The sequence below is a fragment of the Anarhichas minor genome, unplaced genomic scaffold (genome assembly GCF_050575085.1).
Source record: "Anarhichas minor isolate MPS153535 unplaced genomic scaffold, ASM5057508v1 ptg000030l, whole genome shotgun sequence".
In the NCBI taxonomy this organism is placed as follows: Eukaryota; Metazoa; Chordata; class Actinopteri; order Perciformes; family Anarhichadidae; genus Anarhichas; species Anarhichas minor.
Genome location: NW_027466476.1, coordinates 1 through 24,917, shown reverse-complemented (window position 1 = coordinate 24,917; position 24,917 = coordinate 1). Strand labels below are relative to the sequence as shown.

Below are 24,917 nucleotides of genomic sequence, written 5' to 3'. Positions count from 1 at the left end.
CAAGTGATTTCACACCCACACCAGGATCCTCCATGTCACCACAGCTACCACGCCTCCAGCCGCCATAACACCAGCATCCTGATTTATGGGTTGTGAGAGGGTGATGAGGTGGTGGTGGGGGGGAGGGGGGGGGGGGGGGCAGTGTTATTTTATGATAATGCTGTCCCTCTGTACTCACACAAATGAAGGGAGTGAGAGAGTGAGAGGAGTGAAGCAAAAGAGAGGCGAGAGAGCAGACTCGACCCCCCCCCCCCCCCCTGCACCCACGTGGGTTTTTCTGTTCACGTCTTCTCTGACATGGTCCTTTTGTTTCAGCCCACTAGCTCTACTTGCAGACAGAATGGTAATCTTTATTGTGATAATTGCTCCAAATTTGCGTGTCCACCTGTGAAAGGGCAGTGACGCTCGGCGCAACAGCGGTGAGTCAAGATGACTTCGCATATCAATACTACCATCGGCGGAAGATTACAAATCTATGAAAACCGCTTATAATGCCTATCAACATATCAGACAACACATTCGTTTGCCATTTGCCTTTGAATTAAGAAAAGAAAAGAGGAGCTGTAAATATCCCATGTGAAGTCTCACTGTCCGTGTGAATAAATCGATGTAATGGGGGTGGTGCGGTTAAGAAGGTGCCAGTGAAGGAAGAGCAAGAGGAATTAACATGAGGACTTATCTCGCACGGGCCATTATTTAAACCCTCACTATTCTAAACACACCACCCCTCCAATGAGAAGGACAATAAATAATCCTTCCAAATAAAATCTATTCTGTGCAAATTCTCCAGGATACAGCCCATCATTATCAGTAGGAGGGGACAGACAGCAATTAATAACACAGCCACCCGTCTCTCAGAGAGCATCCATCTTATTTTCATTAGGCCTATTGCTGCGTGTATACGTGTGCCGGCTTGTGTGCGAGTATGTGCTTGTGCATGCATGTGTATGTAAGAGGGGCTGTGTAACTGCATGCAAATGTATGTGTTGTTGAATGATTCCACCCAACCACATTCCCTTATAGTCCAGCTTTTGCTCCTCGGGCCTGGATGTATGCTGTTTGAGGTAATTTTGTGTGATCCTGCCTTTAATTTTTCTAATGCCTTGTTAATGCTCTACAAGAACCACCTTTAATTCGCTTCTCTTGATTTCCTGCATTTTTTAATCTCATGTTTGGAGGCAGTATTCCCTCTCCAAAAGGGCAATTGCACTAGCATTAGCATCCTCTAGGTCTCTGGGGTTGACAATAGCAATTAGCTTCAATGACGGAGCGATATGAGAGGCTGCTGATTGACAGTTGCCCCCAGAGAAGGGGCTGACTGAGGTGACAGCTGGGCTCTCCACTCTCCCTGGCTGCCCCAGGCTCTGGCCCTGTGTCATCCCAATGCGCTAGCCAAACCTTTCCCAAGCAGAGTCGCATGTCTAGTTGCATCCTGTGCGGTGGCCAAACCCTTCCCCATCACTCAAGCTCATGCCTTGTTATATCCCGTGTGTCAGTTAAACCATTCCCCTTTAGTTCATGCCTGTTTCTTGTTATTTAAACACAGCACAATATGACACACAACACTGACCTTTCTTATTACCTTCCCCTCATCCTACTGTATGGGAGCGTGCACATCCAAAGAGTGTGTATCCGAGTGTATGAGAGGTATGTTTCAGTATTTTCTCATACAGTACAGCCTCATGGTTCGGTATCTCCTCTATGTCAAAGCAGCAACTGCAGCAGCCCTGACACATCAGTGAGTGTTTCTTCAGTAGAAGCCCGAGGAAATGAAGCGCTCCACGTCTATTGATCCCCCTACACTCCGCCGTGCATCAGGGAGACTTTGTTTTCACTGCCTAACAGAAACACAGCTCCATCAATACTGTACAGTACTCCTCGGCACCAGCTCCTCTCCTCACACAGTAGCGTCCCAGGAGGCCTGTGATAGACTCCACTAACTGTACACAAACTGAACAGAGAGAGAATACAATATGTTTGTGTGTGTTGTGATGTGTTTGTCAAAGCGCAGAGGGGGCCCTGGGATGGCAACGGCAATTTAAGGAGTATAAAAGACATATTGGCAACAATGCTTTGTGAATGATGTATTATGTAATCTGCCCCCGGAGTATATCTCTTCTACTCCATCTCCCTCATTTTTTCTCCCCTTCCATCTTTCCAGCTCTGTTTTTCTCATCTTTATCTTCCCCACTCTGTTTGTGTGTGTGTGTGTGTGTGGTGGGGCTTTTAAGGCTCACTTCCACATGCATCAAAATAAGTGCCAATAAACAAATCACTGCACTAAACGGCATCAAGGTCACATCAATCTGAGAACAACAATGCTGACTGGTTTCACCAGAGTCTATTAGTTGAGGGGGGAAACAAGCAGGCACTGGGCCAGGCACTGTGTGTGTGTGTGTGTGTGTGTCTAAGGGGGAAAGAGACCTCTGTCAGCACTGATAGAGCCCAAGCACTCTTATTTATGGCCTACTGTACTCCATGTTCAGCACTCAACCTTCAGCCTGAATACATTGGGAGGAAGAGGGGAGGCGTTGTCCATCTATGTATACTGTCCATAGGCTGCAGTCATCTATGACAATAATTATGGTGTAGCAATTTGATAAGTCAATTAGAAGGTTAAGAATGTCTGTAAGCTTTAGAAACGACTGTTTTTTTCTTTTTAGCAAATTTGTGACACACACACACACACACACACACACACACACACACACACACACACACACACACACACACATGCAGTGTATTTTGTCATATATTCTTTATATAATTTGTACGCATCAATTATTATAATATCCTTGGGGAATACATATATATATATTGTATACAATGCTGTAAACATGCAATAAGTTTCCATATTTGTATTTTGCTCGACATATAAAATCATGGACGTTGTTAACTTTCCATTGCAACAACACACAGAAATTCATGCTGAAAATCAACACTTAATTATCAATCAACCTCTTCCTCATTGGTGATTCTCCCGAAATTTCACTAAGCATTTACAGCTTTCCCAGAGGCTGTAAATCTATATACATTTAACATTTAACACAAAGAAATGGTCGGAAAGTTTGATGGAAAAAAAATGAAACTTTAACAACAATTATAACCGTGAAAAATAAATTCAACTCAGTGACAAAAAAAATCTGTTAATCCCACAAAACTCTATATTCCTCAGATCTTATAAACTGCAACTATGGCTGGACGTATGTCATGTCAACCAGCGCAGTTATCACATTGTGAAAGATTGCGATATTGCACTTTGAATATAGTAACAATGTATTAAATACCACTCTCTTTTTGTCTGATACATGCCGCGCTGTTAACTCTCTGGTCAATCAGACAGAGCCCTCGCCGTTTGGCAGGGTCCAACAATAAGGATTGCCCGACGGCCCGAGGCCAGTAAAAAGCTGTCAGGCCAGTAAATACAATCCGCCAGTTGCCCAAAAGGGCCAGTGCTCCAAAAAGTCTGCTGAGACTTGCCCTGCCTGTATCTGTCTTTGCGCAAGTAGAGCACACCGCATCAAGACAGACACAGGCAGGCTTGTTTACTTCATAGCTGAAATATCGGTCAATCCTAAAACAACGTATAAGTTGAATCGCTAAAGAACACTTGTAGCATCTTGGAGAAAAACGTACAACTGGGTTGAGAAGGAAGATTTGTGCTATATTAGAATAGCTCACTGCGTACTGACTGTGTGGTCGAGCGAGACAGAGAGCTAGTTTTAGGAAGTATAATTCCCTCACAAATATCTGTTTTACATTGCAGTGAAAACATCCATATTTATTCAAGTGTCTCTCCAAAAACTACATTTCACAAGATTACATTCAAACGCATCATGGTAGCGTTAAAGTTTACTTTCGCCCGACACTCATTTTTGCTGAACAGAGCTTGACGCATTAGAATCAAGTTGTTAGCTCCGTTAAAGCAGGACTGTGCTATAGGGAGGGACGCCGTGCTGTCGGCAGACGAGCTGGTCACTGTGAGCAACATGAGTGGGAAGGAATTACAATATAAACGTCTGACGAAGTTAGTTTTTACAGATGTTTTTAACTTACTTACAGATGTGACCAATTGCAAGCTTCATGTCTTCTTCACTCGAGCAATAGAACTTCCACACCAATAACATGCTTTTTGTGTGTGTGTGTGTGTGTGTGTGACTGTGACATTTCCGTCTGTTTTGCTATGTGCTATACACAGTATATACTGTATGTTTACTCCCTAATACCGATATCGTATGTCTTGTGTTTTAGTTCTCATCCTTGTTAACTCTATCCTCCATTCACTGGATGAAATCATCAGCAAGTGGCCCATTGGGGGCTCTCAAACTCTGACGCCACAGAAAATATCCAACCCACAGCTTGTATTTAAACAGACATACATTAAATGGTATTAATAGTACACCACTTAATGGATCAATTCCCTCTGTTTATGTAAAGTGGAGTGCAAGAGAGGAAGGAGTAGAAGACAGAGAGGAAGAGAGAGACAAACAGGGAGGGAGGGATTAAGGGAGGGAATGAGATATGGTAAGATAGGGAGACATATTTTCTGTGTGTGGGAGAGGTGTGAGTGGAAAAAGCACCTTATTAAATGACAAGCTTTTCCTGGTTTGCACTAATTAATTGCACACTGCCACTGACTGCTAATTTGCTGGGGAAAATACATCCCAAAAGCGAAGGGGGCTCCTGCTTGAACTTTGCCTCAGAAGCACCTAATTCACCGGTGACTGCAGCTGTGTCCCCTCTCCTGGACTGCAACACTATTAAATTAGAGCGCCTGGGCCATCAATTTAATAAGCGCTGGAGCAGATCATTTGAATAAGGACAGTATTAGTATTCTAGCTGAGCACAACTAAGAGCAGCTGACCTTTTTCACCGCCGAGAAGATCCTTGAACACATCCAGCTGAATCAGAGAACACGGTAATAAGCCCGTCAATGTTTAACAGTGTCAAAAGGAAGGATTTTTTTTGCTCGCTCTTCTTCAGCCCATCACCCCCACCCCCACCCCCCATGGTAGTGCCCGCTTGTCTATCAAGCCAGCTAGGATCTCAGCAATTCAAAACAGAGGGACAGACGATGGGGAAAAGGTAAGAAGGGGATAAAAAGATGCTCACATAATGCTAAAGAGATTTATGATAAATTGCACTATTGCGTGCAAGTCATGTGTGTCCATGTGCATGTGTGTGCATGTCCAGACATGCACTCGTGCACCATGTGCACCAATGTATACCTTCCAGATCCAGAATTGATTGATGTGAATGTTGGGTTGTGGAATTGATCAGTGCACTTCAAAATTCCCCGTGAATTCGCACATATCAAATCAGATCCTGACCCGGCCTTTGCTCCGCCATCTTTAGCTGCTGATGCACACCTGGGGGACACCCTAATAAGCACTGTTGTGACACGTACTGTAGGTGTTTTGAACAGTACCAGGGTGAATTGGCAGGATCGTGAAACATTAGTGGTAGTAATGCATTGTGCTGTGAAATAGATCATCTGCAGTGACAGTTATGGTGCCTGTCAGACCGTGGGGAAAGAGATTTAACTAGCCTTTTGTCTGCATGAAATAAACATTGCATGGGAGGTTAAATGCTCAAACATTTGACTGCTTGGCTACGAATCAAACACTTTCTAAGTACTGCAGTAACGAGCATTTGGTAAATAATATTGAAAAACGCAGTGATCCTCACTAGAAATAGTGTAGACTGCAATCTAACTCTTTGCTGCCTTGCATTTACAGAAATGCTTCAAGGTAATTCTGTTATGACAGGCAACACAGTAATCAATATAGGGCAGTGAGCACAACACACCAGGCTTCAAGGGTAACATGGAAAACAAGGTCTGTGACTGGTCATATCAATGCCACTACTTGGGATTTATCCAGGGATATAATAAATAAACAAGATGGCAGCTCATTCACTCACCATGCAGCACTTAAATGCTGAGGACAAGAAAGATCCATAAATAATGGGGGAGTTAGATGGTAGATATGTGTTTGGCCTGGGAAACGTCCGGCTCTTTGTTTTATGGGGCTAGTTGCAATGTTGATGAATATTTGCCGGTTCGGAATCATAGCTTAATGTCAGCCCACAATTTGTTGCAATTAGTCGGGTGATTTATAGGAATGCCGTGGCTGAATGCATGGTAACAATTAACACGGCTTTCTCTGGGCTTTTTATTAATGGGGTGCCGCACCAGAAGAAGGTTTCAACCAAAGCTAGCACATCTGCAAGCCTCTCGGTGTGTGGCAACGTCCAGCAGCAAAGATGGAGGCCAGACTAACCCAGTTCAGCAAAAGCCACACGGGCTGCGCAAGGAGATTTACCCTCACCCTTTTGTGTGTGTGTGCGTGTGTGTGTGTGTGCGTGTTCAGCTGTGTGGTCATATACAGTAGGTGCAAATATGTGCTGTATAACTATTTCAATTGAAAATAATACATGTTTGATTATTTCTATATTTTACATATTAAGACTTAGTATATGCATTTTAGTTTTCCAGTGACAACAAAATTAAATAACATATTAAATATAAAACACGATATTGTACTTTTCTGTTGCCTAATTAAATTGAATTTGTTTTCTAATAAATACATATAAAATTGAGTATATTTAAAAAATGCATAATTATACACGTATATGTATGCATTTCGTAAAATCATTTCTAGTTGTCATCAGCGGCATTTGGCATTTAAGTATGTACTTTTTCACTATGCAAAGAGATAAACATTTAAAAAGGAACCAAACAGCTGTTCTGTCTGGCAATAACAGGGTTCAAGTGGAGCGATGTGCCCCTAAACGGCTAATAAACGGCACAAAATGAGCCTGCAATTAAATTTATACACTTGATTGCACTGCTGTCATGTCCACTACAGGCTTATCGAACACCTGGGATCTATTTCCTAATAGAACCTTGGGGAGAGTGGGAAAGAGAGAAAAGGGGGGGGGGGGGGAGAAATGAACAAAGCAATCTTTTTTCCCCCTGTATTTTTGGCGTCTTTCTCAGACATTTGTAGTGGATCCTCGTTATTCACGCAGAGGATTTGATTTATTTTTTTTTTTTAAGAAAAATACAAAAGAACGGTCTTTTCATTGAACAAAGTTGTATTGCTGTACATTGCAAATTAGTTTTTTTATATATTTAAATTGGTGTATTCATTTGTAGTCATTAGTAAGCAGCGTTATGACGCACACTGACAAAAGGTTTATGTTTGTGGATTCAATCAAGATGAGTATTAAAAGAGGAACACTCTGTAGAGACGTACTGCATCTTTTAATCTTAAATGTCACACCTTTCTAATTTTGCAGAATTTTTGAACAATTGTGCATGGAAAACACGGAGTCGCATAAATGTCTATACATGTTATTTGTGACCTGTCTCGCCGAGTTACACGCGTCAATACATGATAATGAATAACGTTGTTGCAAATCTAATGAAATGACAGATTCTCTACTAACTGACTCCATAAGCGCTGACACCGCACTGCAATACTTCTCAGCCCAGCCTCAACACTCCATTTCATTATGAAAAAAGGTGTCAGCATAGCAAATTATAATCGTTAATAAACCTTTATTTGATGGTGTTCGACAAAACTGTTACGTTACTGTTGAAAACGCTCATCTTTTTCTCGTGTCTAAGTACATGTACTCTTCTCACTTTCATCTCTAGCTCAGTTTGAATACCTAGGAGCAAGCATTTGTTTGTCCTTCTTAAGCCTGCATATTGACCTATAGATCTGCTCACCAGATGTACTGGCTATGATTAACCAAAAGAAATTAGTCATGTTTTTATTTTACTCACAAAACTGTGAAATAAGTATTTTGTTGTAAAAACTCGACACGACAGGTCCCGTTTCAACCAAAACAATTAGAAAAGATCTAAAACATGGAGTGTCTTTAAATAACAGTGAAAAAACTGCAAGCAAAAGGTTCAACTTTGTGGACAATAAGAGTGTTCACTACTTTTGACTTCAACTAAACAATCAAACACTGTGTTCTGTTTCCTCGTCGACAGCAAGACTTCCTTCTCCCTAAGTTTCCTTCAATTTGCTAATTACACTGGGCAATTTCAGAGAGCTGGGGTGATAGAAAAACTCCCGTTTCGGGGACTCTGAGCCCACAATCTGTCTCTGACCACTGCTAAGTCACATAAAGTATGTGGCAGGAGGCCAAAAATAATTTTGCTAACCCTTTTTTAATTGTGGGAGGGTCATTCACAAGGCCCAGTAGAAAGCATTAACCACTGAACTGCGACAGACAAGGGCAGGTTTCCCACCAGCAAGAGGCACCTTGCAGGAAAGCCAAGAACTTGCCAAAAAAAACAGAAATGAGTCTGCTATATTAAAAGCCATGTTTTAGTGCAAGCTGGCACCATTTTATAATTCTAAAACAATGAGTATCTAATGTATTTTTTGTTATTTGTATTGTATTAAATACATACAATTTAAACTTCATAGGGACTCAAATATGACATTTCTGTGCTGGTAACCAAAACCATAAATAATTCAATCAGCTCCTTATTAGATTTTGTTTGCTAATTTTGTGACCTTGTCAAGCAATTATTTGGCAATCTCTGCCTTTTTCTCTACTTACCTGGTTCACTGAGTGGCTAATGGTATTTTAAGTTGTCCAAATTATGAGAGCTTTTCTCAAGTAGCCGTGACAAAATTGGTTCAATGTGTTTCACAGTTAAGAATTGAACAAAGCAACTTTCCCAGGAATTCACAATATTTTCTAAAGGATTCATCAGTGAGGATGTAGAAATGAAGAAACATACTGTCTCTTCTCTCTCTTACGCTTGTCTTAAATTATCCTTCTTTGACAGCGGACTAACAATCATCATTAGAGCTCAAACAGTTACCTGTGAGAATGGCCATAAATCTTGTTAAAATAACCAAAACCGTCTCTTGTGCTTGTTTCCCCACAAGAAGCAACCTGCCTGTAAGCACACACCATCTGTACATAGTTAGAGCCGTATGCACACAGATGGCAGCCAAACACTCCCAAAGTTGCTCCGTCCGCATATCTAACCTTACAAAGCAAACTAATTAACAGTAAAACGCGGAGAGAAGGAAGGAGCAGTTTGAAAGAGTTTGCAATGACTCTAATGATGAGGGAGAGAGAGAGAAAGTGAGAAAGAGAGAGAGGGGTCATCTATATAGCAATGCCAGAGGGATGTGGGGGGGGGGGGACTTCTACTGAGGCTTTGGGTTTACTGCCCTCTTTAAGATCCATATTAAATGAGGGCTACTTATCGCCAAGCCTCTGTCCCAGAACACAAGCCTTTAACAGCATTGTGCGGGGCATAGGGCAGGCAACTGAAAGGGGGGAGATGAGTGTTGGTGGAGCTGGAAAGGGAGGGAGGAACCTTGATTTACCAAATAAGATATTGCTAGAGGCGCTTCCTGCTTCAAGCCCATTGCTCGTTATCCTGGGGTTCAGTGGTCAGTAATGTGAAAGTTAAGTACACGTTATTCTGCTAACGGCCCAAGGTTTAAAAATCTCCATAGTTAAATCTGTCTGTTAACAGAGTGATTACGACTTCATCAATGCTATATTTGAGTCCCCCTGACTGAACGCCTAAAATCTGTGTGCCAGCTGTGTGCAACTAACTTTAACCAACGAACAAAATAAATATATTTCATTTATTTTCTTAGATGGCAAGCAACCAGTAAAGGACTTGTGTGTACTTCTGGTTGTTGTCTTTTTCATGAGACTGTGCACCCACTCTTGCAGTGGACTATACCGTCTTGATGAAATTCATTTTGTGAAAAGGAGGACAACTCCTTGGAAAGTTAATTAGTAGGAAACAAGCAGCATAAAAAGCAGGAAACGAGAAATGACCCAGCTGCCAAAAGTAATATAAGGTTTTCATTATTTATTTCATTATTCATTTGTAGATGTGTTCAGACAGAATTAATAATAGAAAGCGCTCAGAGAAAATGTTTGCGCTGGTACCCTATTACAAGCAGGCGAAGTCCAGTGGCACAGTTAGTTAACATGCACAAACGTACTGCCCCCGACAAATAACATATCAAGCGGAGCCCTGGTTTATTCTGTGCTCCCAAACCTCTCTCTTTCAATTCTCTGCTTTTCATTTAATTGTTTCAGTCAGGGTGAAGGTTGATACTCGCTGCTACCTTCATGAAAAAAATAATGCAATTTAGAAGAAAAGCCACAGCAATAAAGCAGTCTTCTGCCGCCAAACACTGCGAGAGCTGTATCAGCTGTAACAATCACAATGGCGTCCATTTAAATGTCTATTGCTCCGTTTTCGTAATAACATGAGCTGTCCATTTCTCCATGAGAAAACTAGTAATGAAGCACAGAATCAATTAGAAGTCCCTTTGGAGAGTGGAATATGTGCTGTTCCATTACACACTTCTTTTTTCGTACAAACATTGCTCTGCATGATATTCCCTGATCTGGCCAGTGTTTGCTTTTTCCTCACTGTTTACTGCAACACTTCCAGGCCAACTCACATTTGATTTTCCCTACTGAGATTCCAAATGCACTCCCAATACACGCTCTGGTGAAAATGAGGCCGGAAAAGAGTAGTGGCGAATCATTCAAGGCTGTCCAAAGATCTATATTACAAAAGCAGATTTTATTTTCTCTTCCAACACAGACATCTCTGATAAAAAGCATGTCAAAGGCAACTGGGATGACTGTTTTTTTTTTTTCCTCTTGGCATATTATTTTTCACTTATCAAATGTGTTTCCCTTACCAGCCTCCCAACCACAACCAATCCACCCAATTCCTGGCTTTACTATATTAAGGGAAATTGAGAACGGATGGCGAGGGACAGAGTGCCTCATTGGATCAATCTATCTATCTATAGAAGATGGGGCTTAGTTGGTGTGTGGCGTGGGTGGAAGGGAGTTTAAAAGAAAAAAGGAAATAAAGAAAATAAGAAGAGAGCCTTGGCCATGTGTCAGTTGAGCATTTTTTTACATTAGCCATACGTAAAGGCATTTCTTTCTTCCTCTCCTAGTCGCCGCTTAAAGCACCAGGGCCACAGCCATGTGTGAATAATCACACAGAGGGCCTCAGAGGTGCCCTCGCCGCCTTACAAGAGGCTGGGTACAAGGGCAGATGGGGGAGGCACAAGTTGAAGGTGTGTGTTTGTGTGTGGCGGAGGAGGGGGGGGGGGGGGGGGGGGTTGTGTCGTAAACGTTAACACGTTGAGGATTTGGATATCCTCACAAGCTTGTCTCATTAGCTGCTAACTGGCAAGACTTTCCCCCGTCCTTTGTTCTGCGTAACGTTTGTCTTGAAGAGGATGGTGAAATATACATATTTAAAATGCTCCATGCTCCGCCGAGAGAGTTAAGTCCATTTCACAGCAACATAAACACTTCTGTCCTACCATTAACCTTAAAAAGCAACTGAGTGCAAAACTAAACGCTCAACCCGCTCAAACGAATTAGCACAGAGATCAAGGGAGAGAGCGAGATAGAAAAAAATATATTGAGAAATAACAGTGAGAGAGAGAGAGAGAGAGAGAGAGAGAGAGGGCAAGAAGCAAGGACAGGGGTTATTTTTTCCCCTTTCCCCCTTTTCCAACTCATTCACCTTTCCCAACTGGGAAATAGTAGAAAAACATCAACACAGCTAAACAGCAAATTATTACCAACGCACCCCTCTGTGCTGGGTCCAAAGCAGACATATTGGAGTTGTCATGCAGGAGTATGCACAATACTTTTCAAGAATTATTCTGAGTATTGCACTCTTTGACAAACATTAAACAAGACAATAAAGTGGCATAGGTGAAGGTGTATTTGCCTACAGGCATAAGTGGCTTGAAAGAAAGACAGGAAGCAAGAGAAAATGAGAAAACGGGTCTCTATATTTACAACACAGTTTCCTGACAAGTCCAAGTGAATTACACATTTACAGAAGTAGCCACTCAAGTCTGCATGAACCCTATCCTCAAGGCAGAACCTGGCCCTGGTGATTTGACAGGGAGAGTCATGTGTGCACCTTGAGGATTTTTTTCTGCCATTGTGACTGTCTGTCTGTGTCTCCATCTGTCTCTCACTGCCTCTGTCTCTCTCCCTCACTTTGTCTACACCTTTGATTCTACAGAGATGCAACTGTGCCCTGAATGCAAATAAGGATCGGTTAGATGGCAGGTCAATTGTCCATTCCTGTTACTTTGGACGATTTTATTTTTTTTTCTAAAATAAAATTCAGGATTGGATTTCAGGACCAAGTAATTCAGGGCAAACTATGCCTGCTGTAATCTATTTTAATGGGCATCATTAAACTGAATACGCAGAGCTATGTGTGTCTCCGTGTTTGCAGAAGGATTTTTATGACAAGTTGAAGAAGAGAGGATGTATCAATACTTGCTTTTACTGACGAGTGGTATAATATTATGCACTTTAAACATTCCAGACGGTGTTCTTTATTACTAACAGGTGCATGATGTCATTACAGAACTACAATTTATCTTTTTAAGTTGTTTTAGGTTATGGAAAAAAGCGAGCACAGCTGAGGAATGAGGGGAGCATCTGAGGAATGCTTAACTCATAAATGGAACAATGCTTACCAACAGCATGCAGATGGAAAACACTGGAAAAACAGTGCAAAAGTAACATGATGGTTACAATTATGTTGAGAGTGAGGGTTCTGCTTTATGTTAAAAGAGATGTCAGAGAGGAAGAGAGGCTTAGGAAGCTGGGTCATAGCCCTCATATGCTGTTTACCACCTGACACCAAGGCCTAACCAAGGTTCATATCTCAAATGAAAAGAGAGGGGAATAAAAAAAGGAATAACCTAAGCCCCCAGCTAGGCCCACCTTCCGTCCTTTTTGGGATATCAGACTGCCCATCTGTCAAACAGCTCCTGTCATGATTGTGCACAATCTTAGAAATAAAAACTTAAGGAATCGTTATAAATACAAGATCATTTAGTCTTTGCTCAGAACATTCAATGACCTAAATCAAAGTAAGCATGTCTGACCAAAGAAATCTGACTTCCAACAGTCCGTGGGACTCACAGGAGCGAGGCCTCCTATATAAAAGCATCCCCAAACGGCCAGCATACGAGTCCGTGGCTTCATCCCACATCCAGCAGATCAAGGGCCTCGAACTAAAGCAGTACTGACACTGACCTCACTGAGACCGAGCAACTGAAACAGCCCTAACAAGGTATTAGCAGGCACCTCTGTATACCCTCCAACTCTCAGCCCGGGTCTAAAGAAACACAGCTGCACGGGGTGTTTTCCAGGGCGGAGGGCAAACCTGCAAGCAACGTGGTGCCCCTGGCTAAGCTCAAGGGTGCAGCTGAAAGGTCAAGAATTCAAAGCAGTGTGGGGCAAAGTTTATAGAGATAATTTTTTTTAAAGGCACTTTTCTCTCGCCAACGTAACCCATTTATTCCTTTCAATGTTTAGATATCAATTTATTATCTCCATCACCAGGTAGGTGCCTGGTTTTTTTTATTTAATGTGTACACTGTAAATATATGCATTTCTTATTGTAATGGTATAAGTTCAGTTTGCCCTCTAAGACGGTTGTATAGCTGTGTGTTTTTCTGTGTGTATGCATGTGCAAGCACGTATGGCGGTCGTCTCTGTGTGACTGTGGGCGTCTGGAGGAGAGAGAAGCCTCATCTGTTACCAGCCCCAGCTCGGCCGGCCCGCCGCGTGAAGTAGAACGACAGGGTGTCACCGCCGACGACAGTGATGGATGCCCTAAATTCTGTAGGCAACTTGGGCAATTGGACACATTAACAACAGGCACCTGCTTTCCCCCGTACAAATCTATTAAAAGATAACAGCAATGGCGGCTCACACACTATTAGTAAATTATAGCTCTGTCTGAGTGTGAGGTAAGTGTGGGCCGCCCTTCTCCCACCTACCCCACCCCCACCCCCACCCACTCTCCTCTGCTACACTGTCTTATTGGCAGTCTAATAGTGCCACCGAGTGGCAACAATTTATAATGCTTTTTTTAAATGTGCATTATTTAAACATGGACATCAAAGTCAACGGGAGACTAAGTTTACTCGAAGGTAATCATTCGAACCCTAATCTAAGGTTTTACAGTCTTGCTTTTTACATTTAATGAACCAACAATTAATCTAATTACATTTATCAAAACAAGTTGTATAATACACAAATTATCATGATTTCAAAATGTGTCATACAAGACCCCAGCAATTATTCTTCAATAATTATATAACACATCAATTGTGCAATCTCAACACAAATACAAGACCACACCAACCATTTAATATTCACGCACGGTGCAAGTTTGTCATGACTACGAGCCCCAAGGCCAGTCTCATTTACCGCTGATTGTTGAATTTTGTTTGGTGACAATCGCTGGGGTGGGCAGCCTTTAAACAGTTTACACAATGATTTAAAAAATGTTTGATGTGCTTCACCCTTTTCGGCACCTTACGGATTTCTCCTGCAAGCTATTTTTCCATAAACAAGCCTTTCCTCGGGCTGAGATCTGAGACAATGTGGCTGGTATAAAACCATTATGACCTACTCAAGACCACCTCTATTAAAACATTAACAGCAGACCAGTACTCTCAACATGACACTATTATGACATGTGTTGGGCTAGAGCTCAGGTACGTCACATAAACGTGTGTCACATAAATTTTCTGTGGGTAAATATTTCTGTGTCTGTGTGGGGGGGGGGGGGTTATGTGTTTGCGGGCTGGCCACGAATAAAAGGAGGACAAGACCAGTAAATACTTTTACAGCAGGCAATTTGTCAGGATGTGTAAATGTCTCCAATTCCCAACAGCACTGGAGTAAAATTTACAGTCACTCTGGAGGTGACAATGCACAAAAAAGGACCACTTTTTACTCTCTCTCATCTCCCTCAGACCACTAAAACCTTCCCATAAATCTCATCCAGGCCCCCCCAGATGTCTGCTGTTGTCAGATATCATGCCTTGACAATGCCTTCCACCATCATTGTCTTGACAGAAATATGATATGTGAAACTGCAATGTCACATCACTTAACATGATTTAGCCTAAGCTAGCCTGCACCATTTTAATCCATCAAAAATGTCACCTTTTTTCCCTGTAATGATGGTAGAGGTATAGGATCCCCGTGCTGGGGTGATCTATAAGACTTATCTTGGCGACTGATTTATGACTACTGCCAGCTAATGTACTAAAGGAGCCTCCTCCCTTCCTGTCATCAGGGTTTCTATCAAATTGGCAAATAAGTAGGCCAGTATTACCTCATGGGCAGGGAGGAAGACACTTCATGTTGTGTGTTGTGTCTCTACAGAATATCTCTTTTACTGCACCACCAGATAATCCATTTTCTTGATCCTGTTGCACTCCATACACTCATGGTACTGCAAGGTAGTTTGGACAAACATGTCCATCAAATGTCAGACATAATGTGTAGTGGCTGCTAATGGATTCTATGGGCTTGGATAGTTGCGGCTTTCAGCAAACAGAGTTTTAACAATATACCAGACTGTTAATTTAAGCTTGTCCCAATAACTTCCAAATACTGCAAGACCTACCAGACATAACAATACATTTACCAGAACATCAGACAACTCCATGTCTGAAGATGCATTATTAGACTTTATCATGGTAATCAATGACAGTGAATAATTAGTGGAAAAAAAAACATCAACGTGAGCCATATAATGGAGCGATGACAAAATACATGCTTTCCATTCACAAGACTTGCAAAAGAAAACAACCTAACACATACGTAAATCATGCGTACTACCCAAATATAAATAATGCATGGCCATACCAAAACAGTGAATGGTATTTAGACATCCACAGTGTGCAATAAGAACAACACACAGTACACAAGGAAACTGGGATCTGTACCTGTGACCACAATGGAGTGACTGGATCCACATGCCAGTAGCTTCACTCTGCCCAGTCTTGCCTCTGTGAACTCTCTCAGATGGGCTTCCTCTGGACCGATGTGCCCTGGCCTGCCATGTCCAGTCTGGCCAAGCTCCCCACTGCCCCAGCAAAGCAGATTCATTTCCATCTCACACTGTGTGTCCTGGGAACACAGACAAAGGAGAGGGATGTGTTTTAGCAACATAGGAAAAGTAAAGTTTGCCTGCTTCTTTTTGCAGCTTTAACTTTGTTGTATTCATAAACAAGAGTATGTGTGATATCAGTTTTCTCAGGCTAGAACTAAAGTTAGGAACTACAGTTCCTGACCTGAACAGGTATTTATACGGCAGTAGTTTTGCATCACTTACATACACCCAACAAACAAATGAACTGATGAAACATATTTTCAGATGCTCGAGTGATGAAAAATAGTGGTCGTCATTAAAGTTGCATAAAACCATCTAATTCTGAATTTCCCAGCCTTATTTGTAGTACATTGTGGATGTGATGCAGATCGCCAATATTCTCCTCAACATGTTTATTTACAATCTGCCCTCTGTGCTAATTGGAACGTGACCCTGCACTCGCATGCAAACACACATGGGAAGCTGGGTGTATGTGACTGCATACACACACATGCACACACCCTACAGCAATATTACCAGCACAATTCCATCCGACTGCTGTTGGAATTTTTCCGAAAGAGCAAACCAATAGATAACCTATTACAAAACTATAAGAGATCAATAGCTAATTTCTTTGCATTGATTACCACTTGGACATTTAACATGCGCCCTGTGGCCACAATGTGTGTTCCGCGAGCTTAGATCCCCATTGGCCCTCATGAGTATTAAAATTATCGATTCAGACAGAGGACTAAAAATGTCAAGCTGTTCATTAATCTTAATAAAGACTGGACTTGACCAAGGCACCCTTTTTCCCATTGCAGGGATACAACCTATCCAACTAGGGGGCATATACACGACATAGATTAATGAGCTTCTACTGAGGGATGTGATTTAAGTCTTTGCCATTAATAGATCAATTGCAAAAGAACACGTCTTTTTTTTTAGAATAGTGCTTACTTTTACCTAGTGTGCAACTCGACACAACATTTCAAAATATATATTGTCTGCCCAATAGTGAAGAAATAGAGAAATATTTTAAAAAGTTCACAAAACAAGCAGCGCTGCAGCAATGAGGTCTTTGTGTGATATGAAGCTGCATCTGCTGTTGTGCTACAGATGGCCCTCCGCAGTCCATATTAGACAAACGTTATCAGGTGCCGCCCACCAGCCACTTTCAACTCTGTCTAGTAGATGAGTTTTAAAGCATGCCGGGCTGTCCTTAGAGGGCCAATGAGGGCCCAAAGCAGGATTTGATTTGCTCACTCTCCTGACTTTTAATTACTTTCATATTTCTGCCACACTTACTCATATGTTTCCTTCTCACAACTGATTGGCAGTTAAGCTGTAGCCATGATGAATCGGAGAGATTGGTAACAGATAAGCACAATTAGAGAAGGGCTCTATTACATGAATACATTTTTCAATAAAGAGAAAATATGTTGTAACCATTTTAGCCAGACAAGACAGCCAGACATTAAAGACTACACAAGAGAACTCACAGGCCACACCACAAATCTCGTCTTGCTACTTGGAGATGCCATGTCTTGCTGCCCTGCACATATCCCTCTCCTGAAGAAGATTTTACTGATTTACAAAATAAATATATAGTATAGCTTTGCTCTCTGGAGAACTTGAAGTTTGTTTTTTGTACGGTTCATTCCAGGTAGAGGCTATATTCTTTCTGTTTCTACTTTTAAAGGCTAGACCTTATTCTTAGAATGTTTTTATTATTATTATTTGGAAAAATAAAGTTGAGTTAGTAAAAAATAACAAGGAGCCTTCTTGGGCTTGAAGCCAATATAGTATAATTACTCTGTGTCTCAAGCGTTTAGAATATCTTTAAGCAACAATACCGTGACATATTTTTAGCACAATGACATTTTTTCTGGTCAAGAGTTTCTGAATGTCCACTAAAAAAAAAATGAGGTGAAGAGTTGGAATCTTACTAGTTTTGGTTTGTAACTCTGAATGCCAAACATACGCAACACCAAAGACGAAAAAAAGGGAAGAAACACACTTAGCAGCACAACGCCACCAGGAACTAACCTGTGCCAATGTTACATGACAAGAACTGTTCATTTCCCTGCATGTCTTCTTAAGTCACGCTTCCTTTTCTCTGTTTATATTTCTGTTGTTGGTCGCTTTGTTTTCGCACTTTCGTCGCATTTGGTTGTCTTGTGAGGTCCTGACTTCACCCCCCCCTAAATACACTCCCCACCCCACATTGGCACGGTAACTGTCTCCATAGCACCTTCTGTTTACAGCACACCAGATTTTGAGATTAGCCAATGATCATCCAAACTGGGGCAAACCATAGGCGCAAACATTGGAAGAATGGGTGTTTTTGGAAAGGCACTAACACACACACACACACACACACCATTATGATGGCTATTTCAAAATACCTGAACTGTATTCCAAACTTTAACCACAGACAGTACACAGAAGACTAAGTTTGTAGACTCCTACAGTGTTTTGTCTGCATATTTAAAGCTGTATTTAAATAAAGCTGATTCTGATATTTACACAAGTAAATTGTGCTTGTAAGTCTTGAGACATGAGCCGTCTAAAGCTTTGTCCCTCATACATATTCCACACTACAACTAACCAGCAGGTACACTAATCTTCGCTGTATACTGTTCGCAGTTACTTACCACTATACGCACTTCCATGTCCCTACGATTGACCGCCAGGGGGCTCGGTTTCGGTGCCATTCTTTTGGAACGGTTGCAATGCGCTTTTGCACAGAGTGGTCTGCACTTGATTAGGAGCGCACAGTCTCTCCTTTGTCCATCAGATGGCAGTAGAGGTCTTTGAGAAGACATTCGGAAGGCGTGTCCTCCTCAACACGTCCCTGTGTATGTACACGTGCCTTGTTCAACTCAAAGAGTCCTCGACTGACCACTTTTTCAACGTTATATAGTCTATACCTGTTCTCTCTACCTCACTGTGGCTAGTTAAAAAAACTGGACAACAAGTACTATATCAACAAATCTTTTCATATATTTATTTTATAAAACGATCAACTAACAGGCAAAATATGCATTTTCTCTATATTTCCCAGTCTGCTGAATTTAACACCAGACAACTACTTCTGTCTATTTAATTTACACGATACTTAGCAAACCTGATTTTTTTTTTTATACTTGCCAACTGCCAGTGTTTTCTCTGACTTGTAGATGTGAATAAAGAATTGCAAGAGAAGGTTTCTCTGTGACTCATTGTTGTCATTTTGTGGTGGTGTGGTGGGGGGGGTTGTCTCTTTGCGGTCTCTTTGCAGCTGTTTGTGTCTCTTCATATTTGTTTTGTTTGTTTGTGGTCACTTTGAGTCTCTTCCTTGTTAGTGCGAGTCTCTTTGAGTGAAATTTTGTAGGTGAAGGTCCAGGGGGCCCCTGGGCCCGATTCATTGATTGATCCATGGATAGCACAGGTCTTGACAAATAATGTCATCCATCCTGATCTCTTCCATTTTGTCAAAGACATTAGGCCTACAAATAGCCTAATAATAAACACACTGTAAACAGTACAACACTTAAACACTAAGATCCCTTAAACTAAATGTTATATAACTTAATTGTGTAAACCTGAATAGCCTATTGTGCATTATGCTGTTGTGATATCTGGATTGCTTTAAAGTATGTTGTAATTTAACTGCCTGACATGAGGCAATAATGGAAGTTTTCCCATTAATGCCGAGATCCTCGTTGTGGCGCTGGCACCGCAGTGGCAGGTCTGTGGAAGCTGCCGAGCTGAGCAGGCGGGTCCACAATCCGTGACAACGCCCATTGTTGTCGTTACAACTGGTCCGCTGCCGGTTTATGATTTTAGTTGAGTCACTTGAGCCATCCGTTCTCGTTATACGTTGTTAGAGCAACCTCGTTGTACTTTGTTTCCCATTCATTTGATTTACGAACGAGTTCGCTAGTCGTGAAACCAAAAGGAAAAAGATACACTCTTTACAAATATTCACTTTTACAGTAATTTAACAACAGTCTGCTGTCTCTCGGTTATTGTTTTTTTTGTGAGCTCAATCTTAGGGCGGAGCCCCAGCCAGGTGGAAGAGCCAGGTGAGAGTCAGCCGTCGCTCCGTGTAGACACAGGTGGGTGGGGAAAGCAGACGCGTTTGACAGCTAACGGTACATCCAAGATGTCTCCGATAAAGGACTTAAATCTGGTTTATGAAGCTCTCAACAAAGAGGACACCTTTTCTCAAGGAGATACTATCGCAGGCACACTCACTTTCACTTTGACAAAAGAAACCAAAGTGAAGGCCCTGACCGTGAAAGCCAAAGGGGACGCGCGCGTGCACTGGACTGATGGCACCGGAGATAACCGCGAATCGCACAATGCGCACAGGAGATACCTGAAACTCAAAGAGCACGTCGTTGCAGAAAATGAGAAAGGTATGTCTGAGAAATATTTAGCCCTATGCTTCGCTCGCTCATCTTAACACCTGCACAGATTTATGTTATCTTGAATTAATGCTATCTACTTGTATGCCACATATTATTGTTCATTTGTATACATTTCGAAACACAACCTGAAGTAGGTCTAATAAATCCAACTGAGCAGATAAAGTGCTGTCAAGTCCCAACAGGAAGTGTGATTCATTCTCAGTTATTTTGCAGGCACTGTACTTCCCAAAGGAGACCATCAGTTTAAGTTCAGGTTTACAATTCCACAGGGGTAAGTGTACATGTCTAGCATCTAGCAGGATCTACTGGGTTTGTGTTTACAAATACCTGCATTCATGGACCGGTTTTGTCTTACAGGGACATGCCGCCATCCTTCAAGGAGCTTCATGGAGAGATTGTCTACATGCTGGAAGCAAAGGTGTCCAGAAGCTGGCGGATGCCTTCTACAGTACAAAAAGAGCTCAAATTTGTTTCAAAGTACCCTTCCCACCTTGGCCAAGTAATGGTAAGTGGGACACCACAGTGATACATGTTATGAATTTGTAATACTATAAATTAACTCAAATAATTGATATCCAAGATATCAAGCCACATGACTAAAGATCCAGCTGGCAATAACTGAAAGAAAGGAACAGAGGAGTTGAAGGAAAGGAAACAATGAGTTAGGGATGAAAACAGTTTTATACTAAATGTGTCTGAGCAAAGTGTAGTCTTGCATGGAGAAAATTATAACATAACAGCAGTGTACTGTACTTATATAATATAATAGGAGGAAGTCAACAGCACTGACTCAGAGTTTGGCATGTGAACAAAGAATACACTGGTTGCTTGAATAAACAGGAAATGGATTCAGCAAAAAGTAGTGGGGTGGTGAGTGATGAGAGTATTACATTAGAGAATGGAGAGAGCATTCAGTATCGCCCAGCCCCCCTCTTAAACTATAGTCCGGAAGGATTCATTTTGGGATGTTAAAGAGTTCACTTTTTTTGGTGATAACCGACGAGGATGGTATAATCCACAGTTTAACAGCAAGATGACAACATTTTCTCCTAAACTTTGAATTTGAGCCGTATGAGAAGCTGCATTGATATGAACTTTGTTTGTTTTTGTTGTTCTAGTGTCCACAGTCTGGTTCAGTGGATAAAAAGATGAGCACTTTCTCCAAAGGACAGGTCCGAATGTCTGCTACCATAAACACAAACGTTTGCTCTCCAGGTAAAGTCACTCTACTACATACTTACTTACAGTATACGTGTAATGCATAATTTTGTTATTGTGTTGTGACATTTTTTATTTTAAAAAACTGTGCATATCCAGATGTTATTTGTTTTTTACAGGTGACAATGTGGCTGTTGTTGCCAAAATCCACAATTCCTCTTCCAAAAAAATGAAGCCCAAATACAGTTTACAGCAGAAAATAGTGTACCGTGCCAATGCCTCCACTAATATCAGTGACCAAAGTCTGTGCAAAATGGTTGGGGAGATAATTGCACCGAATTCAGAGGAATCCGTCTCCTGCCAGTTAACGGTTCCTGCCGATGTCATCCCAACTCTCCATAATTGTGAAATCCTCACAGTTGACCATTACTTTAAGGTATGTAATAATGTAATAGTGATGTCACATCAACAGAGAAATTGAGTATTTGCATTTGTTTGCAAATATTGGCAGTTATGTATTTGTTGCACAGACTATTCTTGTCTTAAATCCCACGCTTCAACAACTGTTAGAAATATTAAACACCATAACCACACAACAGCATATATGATTACAGTACAAACAGTAAAATATCAGACGGCACGGTCAATTTAATTAATACTTGTAGTAATATAAATAAATGGTAGTTTCATATGCTTCTCTTTCTCAGGTGTATTTGGACATCAGTTTTGCTGTTGACCCGGAGGTGGTGTTTCCCCTGGTGATAGTTCCTTCTGGTTTTGCAGCCCTTCAGCCTGGTGGAGCTGTGGGGCCTTACCCAGCTGGGGCTGGGGGTCCTTACCCAGCTGGGTCTGTAGGGCCTTACCCAGCTGGGGCTGTGGGTCCTTACCCAGCTGGGGCTGGGGGTCCTTACCCAGCTGGGTCTGTAGGGCCTTACCCAGCTGGGGCTGTGGGTCCTTACCCGGCTAGAGCTGGGGGTCCTTACCCAGCTGGGGCTGGGGGTCCTTACCCAGCTGGGTCTGTAGGTCCTTACCCAGCTGGAGCTGTGGGTCCTTACCCAGCTGGGGCTGTGGGTCCTTACCTGGCTAGAGCTGGGGGTCCTTACCCAGCTGGGGCTGGGGGTCCTTACCCAGCTGGGTCTGTAGGGCCTTACCCAGCTGGGGCTGTTGGGGCCCCAAGTTACAGCGACTTCCCTCCCCCCGCCTTCCCGATTGGACCTTATCCTGTACCTGCAGGTTCAGGTGCTTATGGCTACCCAGCACCAGATCCCACTCAATATGCAAACATATCAAGTGGATATAATAATCAGTGGCCTCAACAGGCTGCTCCATACGGGTTTCCAACTGCAGCGTCATCCACAGTGCAGCCTCAAGCCCCTACTGCTCCTCCTCTGTTTCAACAGGGACAAGAACCTCCACCGTATATGTCCCCTTTCTCCCCTTCTCAGGACACTCAGTAGGACTGGGTCAGATCACAAAAGCTGAGCTTCTAAAGGAACAGATAAACTTGACTTAAAAAATACTGACAGATGATGAGGGCATTTGAGCTATTTATATTGTAGCGTATTTGCTGTTTTCAAACATAAACCTGCATTCCTGCTACTGTTTAGCATTTACTTTTGAGTTAAATGTGTAAAAGTAGTTCATATGTACAGTGTGTGTTGTCATGTAGTACCAAAATGACATATATGTGCCCCTCAGTGATTTCACTGTCGTGCGGAAAAAATACTTTGTTTTAGTTGAGTAAAAACTTATTTTTACTCAGGTTCCTTACTTTTATCACATACTTTCTTTCATTCATGGCAATGCCTTTTACCTCAACTTGTTCTCTAGGTGTAAACCATGGGATATGGTTTTCCTGGGTTTTCAGTAGTGGTTGCAGGCAAAAAGGGGAACTTCAGTTCTTTGTTGGCTTTTTAATGGCTGTGAAATGTTTGTTATTTCAATATTTTATGTAATGTTGTGGTAAATATAATCAGAATAAAAATGAATGTTATTTGAGACTGCGGTTTGAATCATTTTAAGTCCACTGAATATGTTTAATGTGATAAAGGTCTTTCACGTACCTTGTGGTGCATCATGACAGAGAAAAACATCATGAGACCACGCAAGAGCAGGTACACTAATCTTCGCTGTATACTGTTCGCAGTTTACTTACTACTACGCGCTTCCATGTCCCTACGATTGACCGCCAGGGGGCTCGGTTTCGGTGCCATTATTTTGGAACGATTGCAATGCGCTTTTGCGCAGAGTGGTCTGCACTGAGCCCACGGTCTCTCCTTTGTCCATCAGATGGCAGGAGAGGTCTTTGAGAAGACATTCATAAGGCGTGTCCTCCTCAACACGCCCAGGCGCCACCAGTGGGGACGGAGTGCCCTTTTAGTCACAGAAGGACGGGGTGATCGCGTCTGGACATGGGCAGGGTGGATTGTATGTTGTGTCCATTCATTTAACCAGTTTAGTCTTTACAATGCCTGCAATTCAAAGCTTAACGATAACTTACGACGCGCTGAACGAGTATGGCACGTTTTCGGAGGGAGACACGCTCACTGGGAAAGTAACGCTTTGTTTTCGCACTTTCGTCGCATTTGGTTGTCTTGTGAGGTCCTGACTTCACCCCCCCCCCCCTAAATACACTCCCCACCCCACATTGGCACGGTAACTGTCTCCATAGCACCTTCTGTTTACAGCACACCAGATTTTGAGATTAGCCAATGATCATCCAAACTGGGGCAAACCATAGGCGCAAACATTGGAAGAATGGGTGTTTTTGGAAAGGCACTAACACACACACACACACACACACCATTATGATGGCTATTTCAAAATACCTGAACTGTATTCCAAACTTTAACCACAGACAGTACACAGAAGACTAAGTTTGTAGACTCCTACAGTGTTTTGTCTGCATATTTAAAGCTGTATTTAAATAAAGCTGATTCTGATATTTACACAAGTAAATTGTGCTTGTAAGTCTTGAGACATGAGCCGTCTAAAGCTTTGTCCCTCATACATATTCCACACTACAACTAACCAGCAGGTACACTAATCTTCGCTGTATACTGTTCGCAGTTACTTACCACTATACGCACTTCCATGTCCCTACGATTGACCGCCAGGGGGCTCGGTTTCGGTGCCATTCTTTTGGAACGGTTGCAATGCGCTTTTGCACAGAGTGGTCTGCACTTGATTAGGAGCGCACAGTCTCTCCTTTGTCCATCAGATGGCAGTAGAGGTCTTTGAGAAGACATTCGGAAGGCGTGTCCTCCTCAACACGTCCCTGTGTATGTACACGTGCCTTGTTCAACTCAAAGAGTCCTCGACTGACCACTTTTTCAACGTTATATAGTCTATACCTGTTCTCTCTACCT

General features: G+C 42.1%; 1 protein-coding gene across 1 annotated transcript; it reads left to right on the top strand.

Moving 5' to 3' along the window:
- The first annotated feature begins 20,049 nt into the window (after positions 1 to 20,049).
- On the top strand, positions 20,050 to 23,549 carry LOC142964435 (arrestin domain-containing protein 3-like). The gene is made up of 7 exons (XM_076104754.1): positions 20,050 to 20,379; positions 20,605 to 20,662; positions 20,749 to 20,896; positions 21,510 to 21,606; positions 21,729 to 21,985; positions 22,257 to 22,344; positions 22,681 to 23,549. The coding sequence occupies exons 1-7, from the start codon at positions 20,124 to 20,126 to the stop codon at positions 23,004 to 23,006; spliced, it is 1,230 nt and encodes a 409-aa protein (XP_075960869.1). The 5' UTR covers positions 20,050 to 20,123; the 3' UTR covers positions 23,007 to 23,549.
- Positions 23,550 to 24,917: the final 1,368 nt, after the last annotated feature.